The sequence below is a fragment of the Anneissia japonica genome, unplaced genomic scaffold, assembly GCF_011630105.1.
Source record: "Anneissia japonica isolate Jap-2015-1 unplaced genomic scaffold, ASM1163010v1 scaffold287704_len1198815_cov201, whole genome shotgun sequence".
Lineage (NCBI taxonomy): Eukaryota > Metazoa > Echinodermata > Crinoidea > Comatulida > Comatulidae > Anneissia > Anneissia japonica.
In genome coordinates this window covers 377,425-387,656 of record NW_022731578.1, presented here as the reverse complement: position 1 = coordinate 387,656, position 10,232 = coordinate 377,425, and the positions used below count along the sequence as shown (strand labels likewise).

The window sequence follows — 10,232 nt, the reverse complement described above, 5'->3', positions numbered from 1 at the left end:
CCTAAATATCATGTCATGATTAACGTCACTCCAATATAAATATTTATTCTCAAAATCGTAGTCAACTGCAACCATATGTCCGTAGTACGTCTGTTCTTCCTCAGGTGCTCCGATAAATCCACCGCTACTTATTGGATATGAGACAACAGAAATTCGCTGCTCGATGACCAATAAAGTTGCATCTATGTCACTTTCCGCAACACAAGAGCGACTATCATTGGCCAATCGATAACCAATCGAACAGCCACATTCAATTACGCCTGTTGAATCGTCGCACCAGTGGCTACACGAACCAACAAGTTCTTCGCAAAGCGTTATTTGGTCGCACGACTTTCCATCATCACCTAATTTGAAGCCGAAGTCACACTGGCAGGTGGAGTCGACGCATTTGCCAGCACAGCCACCATTGTTGTCTTCACAGGAAACTGGAAAAAAAAATTTAACCAAAATTTAAATTATCCTTTTTTATATTTAAAAGCTTGTATGCAATACATTCAATTGGTATTGTAGGAGCTAGTTTAATTATGTTTTAATTAGAGAGGGTAAGATCTGTGATAATTGCGCCCAATTAGTCATTTATTCAATCAATCAATCAATCAATCAATCAATCGAATAACCTACCTGACAGTTAGTTAATCTGTCTGTCAGTCAGTAAGTCAAAATGATTGACGAATCGACCGATTGAACAAACGATTGATCGATATAAACCATGTTTATAAATCAATTATAAAACCAATAAATCAATTAACCATTTTTAGACGGTAACCCCAACAGTGTATCCTAGTAGGTCCGCTGATATTCAGGGGTCCTCTTAAATAGATGAAATATTGTGATGCTTTTATTAGCAAAGACTCTTTAGAGGGTGGAGTTGATTTTAGTCGTGAGGAAAAATTCCTGTTGCTACAGGAATTGAACCCAGGACCATGAGATTAGAAGGCAAGCATCTTAACCACTAAGCTATTCAACTCCACTCATCATCTTAATGAGTACTACAACTTACTTCTCTTCGGAGCATCTTCACACGTCTCTCCCTCCGGGCATTTGCAGATGAATGATGTGACAGAAACACCCAGCGGACTTGGAAGGCATACTCCGTTTTCAGAACAACTACCACACATATTATTAAAATCTATCAAGAAAAACATTTTACGAAAAATTATAGTGTGACAGTGTTATTTGAATGAATTACTTTAAATACCATTTTAATGCAATAAGCCAAATTAAATAATACCGCAATCGCATAACATCAAAGAACTAAAGAATTTCAAAAACAATATTGTATGAATGCGAGAGCTGAGAACGGTTTATGAAATGTGAAGCCGGGCACTCTCTGTGCCCAACGGTCGCCGGCCGATGCGATTGTATGAAGAACGCAACGATGCGCGCGCAAATTGACCATTTCAGACAGTCACCGACAATCAGCAGACGGCGTCACTTCGTCTAGGGCTCACAGAGAGCGGAGTTGGATTCGTATGCGACGCAGAGAGTGCCAGACCTAAGCGGAAAACAAAAACTCACTTTGTTGTCGTATGGAGTGCACAATGGTCATGCCTGTAAGAGGCGTATCCAACACTTTCTTAGAAACAGACGATTTAGGGTAAAGTTTGTTGACTGTCACCACCGCCCTAAGAATCCAGTCATTCCAATATAGTTGATCTTCAAACGTTGTCAACGCAAATGGATGACGAATAAAAGGCGACGAGTCCAGAACCGTTGCTAGATTTTCACCATTTAAATCACTCGATTGGAGGGCGTCAAGAGTGGCATCAATCCAGTAAAGTGTAGATGTCGGGAAATCGATTGTCAGTCCATTCGGCGAAATAAGTTGGCTAATGAGGACTTGACGATGTGAACCGTCCATTCCCGCCTTTTCGACAACACCAGTGCCCCAGTCTGTCCAAAAAATATATCTGTAGCAAAGCAAGAAACAAGGGACACAATAATGAGTAAGGAGAAAAGATTAAGCGTAACAATAGTGAAAACGAAGCGAAATAACCAATTCATAAACATTTATTCACTTTCTGTCCTGCAATCAAATTAGGAGTTAACATTGCAAATGGAAGGGTAGTAGTGCTTAAAGATATTAGGCCTACTATATGGGAATACAGAAATATGAAAGATCACAGAGATGAATATTATTGTAAAGACTATAGAGTATGACTCAAAGAGCTATAACTATGACTGAAGATGACACTGGAAATCGTGTGATGGTTGCTGAAACCAACCTCCTATCGTCCTTCTTGAACTTTTGATTGGAAGCCATTTTTTTTCGAGGAAGTTACTTTATGAAAATGGAATTTACTGACTTTGATCATCACCTTCAAAGGCAGTCGAAGCTCATTAACAATGTAACAAAATTTAGAGAAACTTTGGATTGTACTCTAAATACAATTCTTATAGACTGTTTTACCATTACTAAGAAAATCCTGGATTTTATTGTCCACTGATCTCAAAGAATAGGTACTAAATGCACGTCTGTAAAGCTAGAAAAATATTAGTTCCGCTGTGATTTTAAATTGAATTTTAATAATAACACAAAGTATGCAATTGAATTAAATTAAATTTTTATTTTCTTTATCTCAACACAATACTTTATTACATACTTTCAAATACAATATATTCTCAATCCCATAAACGCAGGAAGGCGGAAGACATTTACCCTATTCCTGGATGTACAGCTATTGCTCTAGGGTTTTCTATGTCCCCGGATACCACCGTGACCAGTTTCAAAGTGTCAAGGTTCACAGCGTTGATGGCAAGTAGTTTAGTTTCCGTATAGTACAGATTATTGTGAATCCAGTCGACGGCAAGGCCCTCACTGTAAGCCGGGTTACTCACTACAATCTCTGGCGTAGACTCCAATGATGAGTTCAGTGGCGCTCTTTTATCATATAATAAAGAAAATAGATTGTCAATTTCAATTTAACGTATCTTTTTTAATAAATATATTAGCGTTTACACAATTAGTGATATGCATTGAACTTGAAAATAATACTTTTTATAACACACCTAAATAGATCCTTAGTGTACTGAGAGAACGTTCCTAATTATAAGTCCAAAAGGCGTGGTGGTATAAAGTAAAAGTTCACAGTGATTTTCTTTACGATTTGTGTCGCTCCAATTGGCATTATGGTCTATTTCAATAACTCAAAAATTTGCAATTGTGTGTGAAATGAAATGTTCAGCTACTGATTGATTAAGCTATGATATTTTGATAGCTGATCTATTCTATGTCATTCCATAAGAAGAGTGTTTTTTTTTCTTTGTTTCTCCGACATGTTTACCACAAATATTACAATATATGAGATAAATGACACTTTTGGTGACGCAATTAACTGATATATCTGTGGTTTGTTTGGTTGCTCATGAATGGTTGTGTAGAATCAAGTAAGCATGTTTTGCATGATGAAGTTCTCAAAATACATATAAATTATATGCACATACCGAAATATCATTGCCAAGGAGATGTCACTCCAATACAGATAATTATTCCTAAAATCGTAGTCAATAGCAACCATATGTCCGTTGAATGTCCTTTCTTTCTCGGGTGCTCCGATAAAATTACTATCATCAAGTATTGGATACGAGACAATCGAAACTCCCTCCTCAACAATCATTAAAGTAGCATCTACGTTACTATCCGCAACACAAGTGTGATTATCATTGGTCAACCGATAACCGTCTGAGCATGTGCATATGACTGCGCCTGTTGAATCATCACACCAATGGCTACACAAATCGTCAAGTTCTTGACATGCCGTAATTTGATCACATGATCTTCCATCATCGCCCAATCTAAAGCCAAAGAAACACTGACAGGTGGAGTCAACGCACTTCTGTGAACAGCCGCCATATTTGTATTCACACGCATCTATAGCAAAACATTAATTCAAAATTTTAATCGATCGATTTATTAATTGATTATTTGCTTTGTTGGTTTTTGTTTGGTTGGTATATAAGTTTAAAAATTATACTGCAGGTCACCCTCCAATTAAAGACCACTTTTGGGACCGGGGTTTCCATGGCCTTTAGCAGCTTTAGTATCTTTTTAGAATAATAAATAAGACATTTGTTAATAATAGACAACAATTGGAGGCCTTAATTGGAGGAACCTTTAATAAAAGGAGACCTTAACTAATATCAACATAAAAATGATCACCATTATCTTAATAATCACCATCATCAGTATTAGCATCAACTTCATCATCATCATTATCATCATTAATCATATTAATCATTATTACTTACCGATATAGGAAACCTTTTATTTATACACAGTTACCTCCCAAGTAAATAAATACTATTTTATCTGTTATTTTATTTATTTATTCCAATCTAACAGCGAACCATCTGCATTAACAGGCCGGTATAATATTATTCAACAAATAAATAAATAAACAATAGATCAAAAATTAAAGCAATGCTTATAAGTTGCGAAATGTAAGTTTCTGAAAAGTTTTTCACTTACCAAACACTGTTTCCTCACAGTCATAACCATCCTTACATCTACATACGAATGGTGCCGTGGGCCCCGACGATGCATTGACTGGTGAAGGTAGGCATAGGCTTCTTCTGTCAACACACGGGAAACATACATTTTCATACTCTGTAGAGTAATAAACAAACAAAATGTATAATTACCTCCACCAAGAACGTTATATATTCCCGTTGTCTGTCTGTTAGCATTTACGCAAAGGAATGGATCATCATATAGTAAAATGGTATAAAATGTTTTGACTGCTCATGAGAGGAATGATGAAATCTATTTCCCCTCCGTGATGCGGAGACCGTAGCCTACTATCTTCTTGAGGGCCGCCGAAGGACCGAGGAAAGGATGTAAAAAATTAAATCAAATACAAATTTTCAAATGAAATAAGAGAAGAGAATGTACGAGAAAGTTTATTTTCAAGCACGTTAAAAATTAAACAAACATATACATCCAAAGAAATACAATTAACAACATGGTTACATGGTGGCAAACACAGACACCCATGACCTTGTAGATAGTTGCAGAATCTTCAACAAGATGAAGGCGGCAACTTAACGGAAGAAGAAGATAGATGGGGCCTGATTACATCGCGACAGGGCAAAAAAATAATATCATTTTAACGTAATAGTACTGTAATTCCCCGGGAATTTAACTATCATTGAAATTACGTCTTAGGAATGATGGTTGAAGTTATTGTCTGTTTGTTAACCAATCAGATGCCTAGAATCTATGTATGGGGTATATAAATCAACGTGGCTCCGATTTTTTGCGTCTCGTGAGCAAAATTCTCAAAGCTGGGGTGATTTTAATACAGTTACATACTTAGAAAGCATTATTTTCCTTCAAGAATTGCATTGCCTTTAGCTCTGCTGGCTTCATGCAAGAAACAAAGGCCTTCCTATAGTGTATTCAAATCCTGACTATAATTGCTTATTATTCCCACTTACTGTACTGTCAGTGACGGATAAGGATACTTTTGTCGGCAGTATGCGGGCGCAAGTAGAAATCTGAGGACCAATGGTCCGAGGTAGTTTGAACGTGAATGGTCTGATAGGAAGGTTTCAGGGTGTTTGCTTTATACTGTATTGTGTAAACGCTTCAGAATTTTAGTTATTTTGATTTTAGTGATTTTTAAAACTTACTTGAGATTGGTCTTACCTGGTTGTCGAAGGGGATGAACAATTTTTAACGCCTGTATACCGGGAAACACACCGACAAAAGATTTCTTCGAAGTTGATTTAGGATCCAGTTTGTTTGCCGCCACTATACCGTCGATCGTCCAATCAGTCCAGTACAGAACGTCTTCGAAGATGGTTAGTGAGAACGGATGAGGGAGCTTAGCTAATGAGTGGTATATGGTCTGTACGTTTTTACCATTAAAATCGCTTACTTGGAGGACGCTTTGGTAAGCATCAACCCAGTAAAGAGTGGATGCGGGATAGTCAATTGTCAAGCCGTTTGGCCAATTAACATTCTTAGCGACCGCCTGATGATGTGAACCGTCCAACCCTGCTTTTGCTATACGCCCAATGCCTTTATAGTTACTCCATTCTGTCCAGAACACATATCTATCGAATTAATAATACTAATTAAATGTTACAAAAACTAAATTATTGTTATTATTACGACGAATAAATCTTTATTATTAGAATGAGTCTCACTGTCATTGGTTTACAAGACTATTTCTGCAACTCAGCTTTTGCTGCAATAGTATAATTCTATGGATTTTTATATTTACTGTATATGTATTTTTTTGAATAAAGATACCATGAATACTGTAAAAACAATTTTAGCCTTTTCGTAGCCACACAATTGATTCAGTTTCAATGTAATTCAATTCTAATGTCATTACACTACACATGCCATGCATTCTAGGCCCGCCTATTTATAACGTCACAGCCAGACTCCAAGGGGAAAATACACCCCTTTCCCACATCTTTTAAAAATTCAAAAGTTTTTTTTAACCTTTAATAACCGTACTCGTTTTCACGTCAGTTCCTTAAAATATTGAATTTTGCATATCAAAACATTTTGCTGGATTCTGGCTTTAAATTTAGTGGCTGCTGGCTGAAAAAATGTTATTTTAAAACCTGTCTGCTGGCTAAAAAAATGTAATTTGAAAGCCTATTTTATCGTAACCCTGAGGTAAAATCAATCAATCAATCATTAAATACCTACTGATGTTAATTAACAGTGCTTGTAAGATTATGAAAAATGTTTTAAAAAAATAACAAAATAACAAACAATATACATGCGTGTCCAAAAACTTAGAATGAGAGGGAGAAGAGACAAGTTTTTAACTTTTTCTTAAACATACTGACTGAAGATGAGATTTTTATCTCAAGAGGAAGAGCATTCCATAATGTAGACGCGGCACATGAGAATGTCAGTTTACCCTGGTTTTTATGTCTCCACCTTCCTTGCTCAAGTAGATGTTTGTTAGATGATTTAAGACGGCGAAGAGTAAGATACCGTTGTAAGCCTAATAGACAATAATCGTCATCAGAGAAAAGTAAATAATTACTGCAGGGGTTCCAAATTGGAAGAAGTCAATTCCGAGAGATCTGTTTAAATGAGTCTTTTTTTTAACATTTTAATTGTATTTTGCATGATAGATAAAAGTGCTGTACACTGAACTCCGCTAGACAATTTATCATGCAGTAGAGTAAAAAATATGCAAATATTGTAAATTGGAGTGGGAAAGGCCGTCCCGATTTCCAGGAGATTCGAAGGGGCGGGTTTAGGTCCCCTTTGGAAAGTAAAAAAAAAAGAAAGTAAAAAAGAAGGAAAGAAAAATAAAAATTGATAGCCTACAACGCCTCAGACGAAAACAAAAATTTTGCGGGGGAATGCACCCACACCCCCTAGGATGGTGTTAACTCGATCGGCTCCACTTTCGCCCCTCCTCTTTCAGATGTCTCTGGATCCGCCCTGGATTCATGCGCCCGGCTTACGGGAGATTTGAGACCCCTTGTTACTGTCATCATAACCAAGCAAACATACTGTAGGCTTATTTACCGAATTCCCGGATGCACAGAAATTTCTCTTGGATTTGACAAACCAGATAACAGCGTCGCTTCTTGTTTGGTATCAATATCAACCACTTTAATGACTTCAGATTGTGTGTTGGTATAGTACATGTTGTTGTGTATCCAGTCTACAGCAATGCCTTCGCAGACTCCGGTATTAAATCTCACAGCATTTGGATAAGTTGAGAAGTACTGATCAAAATCAAGTGGAGATCTGAAAAACGGAAAAGGCTATTTACAAGCCCGTTATTTTTTTTTTGGCAGTGGCTATATTTAGGCTGTTGCAGCATATTTAATTCTGATTGGATGTTGGATTTGATTAGGACGATAACATTCAATAGAATCAGGAATTTGTTTAAGATTTTCGTAACAATTAGCCATTGCCTATATTTGTATTCATTTCATATATAAGTTAGTTTTTGTTTGCTCAATACTCAAGTACCTTATGAAGTTAGAGCGTCTCACGATAGATAATATTTATTGTTAATCGTGAAATCATTTATGATAGTAACACAGGCGATTTCGGCCACATGCACTATTTTTACGTTGAAAAAGAAGGAGTTGTAAACTGACCATATTTAGGGGATTTTAACGACCTTCACTGGCGCGTTAGCACAAAATGTTATCGTAATAATGATGTTAAAGAATAAGATGATGATGATAATGATGCAGATGATGATCCGGTTTTTGTGTTAACAGCAGGGTAACAGGTAGGCCTAAGTGTCTAAACTGTAGCTGAACGCTATCATCGACAGTTTTCAGCAAAGCTGAGTGGCCGTCAAATCAGAGAGCTTTCCTAGGCTCCGCCCCTTGAATTGTTGCTAATCTCACAACGACAGTGTTGAAACACGCGCGTTTGTAGGACAGCACGTGCGCTAGTCAGACATTTGCGTATTTCTAGCCTTGATCTGTTTAATAAGTTGTTAATTTTGATTGACATTAAAGAAAGGGCTATTGCGTCGGGGAGAACTACGTCGTGTATTGACTGCTGTATCGTCCGTGTACCGATTTTATGGAAAATAAGCCTTTAGCTAAATGAAAATACGTACTCGTAAATATTCTTTTGGACATCTGATACATCACTCCAGTACATTTTATTTGTACGTAGATTGTAATCCACTGCAACAACATGAAATCCTCCTACGTACTTAGTTTTTACTGGAGTAGAACCGATAAAAGTACCGTTCAAATTTAAGTATTTAGATATGCGACCGTTACCAACAACAACCAATAAATTTGGATCTACGCCACTGTCTGCAATGCAGGAACGATTGTCACTGCCCAATTCGTAGCCATCAACGCATGCGCACTTGACCTCGCCCTGCGTATCGTCACAAAGTTGGCTACATTTATAATCAAACTCCTCGCATGACGTAACTTGATCACATGATTTTCCATCCTCGCCCAATTTAAACCCAAATGAGCATTGGCAAGAAACAGTTCCATGGGATGAAGCTATACAAGTATCTTCGCATCCACCATTCTCAACTTCACACGGTTCTGTAAAAAAAATTTCCAAATGAAATAGGCTACATTACGTTCATAACGCTAGCAAACTGACTGGTTTCCACCCAATAAATCCAATCCTATCATTTTTTATTCGCTTACCAAACACGTTTACCTCACAGTCCTCACCATCCTGACATCTGCAGACGAATGATGCTGACGTTGAGTTGGCTAGTGGTGTTGGAAGACAAATTTGGTTTTCAGGACATTCGCCACAAACATTTTCAAATGCTAAAAAGGAAAAAGTATTGAACAAAATGTGTGTGATAAGGCAATTTCCATGGTCTTTATGATTATTGTAGACATACACATCATTAAATCAAAACGCATCTTTGCCTGACTTTAAAATTTTTTTGCAATAGAGAGTGACCATTCCAGTTTTACAATTTGCTTAAACCATTGTCCTTGTCACTGTCACTTACAATATTACTGCCAAGTCATTATCATTGTTATTATTATTATCATCATTACCATTATAGTACCGTAGTTTATAAGAAGCTATGAACCTAAGTGATCTTTAATTTACGAGATTTTTAGGTTTTCTCGTAAACAATTTGTTCAAACATTTAATGGTAAGATAAGCTGAATTTCTGAATGAATTTCTGTTGTATAAAATTCATTATAAAATTAAGCAAATTTGAATATTGGAGTATTGGCATTCAGATTCTGAATTGATGCTAGGGGCAAGGCCTATTGTGGTAGGGCTATGCCTAGGTGGTGCACAAAAAATACTAGGTTAGGTAGGCCAGGGCTTGGGAGATATTTCGCAGTTGGACTATTTTAAAACACAGAATCGTTTCTATTGTTTTTTCGACTTTCTTCATTAGATAAATAAGCTCTACAGTGGCGGACCATGTTTGCTGGAGGGGAGAGGGTGGGGTGGGATGTGGATAGACTATGCAGCAGTCAAATAAATCAGTACCCACGAGTGTGCCAGAATCATTTAGCTATAAATAGGGGGAACTCCTTCACGTTTGCCTCGAATCACATGCATCTACCCCTGTTCTGTAGTGGTAGGGGACGCTACTACTAGCGACTAAATGACTTTACTGGGGGTGTAACGCCTCACAACCCCACCCGCCCCCTGGCTCCGGTAACTAATACCTCCTACTTCTCTATCTCTCTCCTGTCTCTTATACACATCTAGATGTGTATAAGAGACAGGTGCTCAACTCGGCGAGATAAGCACGTTTGTGCAAAAAGTGACA

At 37.3% G+C, this 10,232-nt stretch overlaps 1 protein-coding gene across 1 annotated transcript in view; it reads right to left on the bottom strand.

Annotated features, from left to right (window-relative positions):
• LOC117115426 (low-density lipoprotein receptor-related protein 2-like) overlaps positions 1–10,232 on the bottom strand; it is a 61,008-nt gene that overhangs the window by 15,914 nt on the left and 34,862 nt on the right. The window contains exons 24-34 of the mRNA XM_033259214.1: positions 9,589–9,626; positions 9,127–9,255; positions 8,568–9,018; positions 7,508–7,732; positions 5,648–6,057; positions 4,469–4,606; positions 3,445–3,871; positions 2,660–2,881; positions 1,519–1,910; positions 1,001–1,129; positions 2–425 (exon numbers count right to left, since the gene is read on the bottom strand). Coding sequence (XP_033115105.1) covers positions 2–425; positions 1,001–1,129; positions 1,519–1,910; positions 2,660–2,881; positions 3,445–3,871; positions 4,469–4,606; positions 5,648–6,057; positions 7,508–7,732; positions 8,568–9,018; positions 9,127–9,255; positions 9,589–9,626 — 2,985 coding nt within the window. The remainder of the gene's footprint in view (position 1; positions 426–1,000; positions 1,130–1,518; positions 1,911–2,659; positions 2,882–3,444; positions 3,872–4,468; positions 4,607–5,647; positions 6,058–7,507; positions 7,733–8,567; positions 9,019–9,126; positions 9,256–9,588; positions 9,627–10,232) is intronic.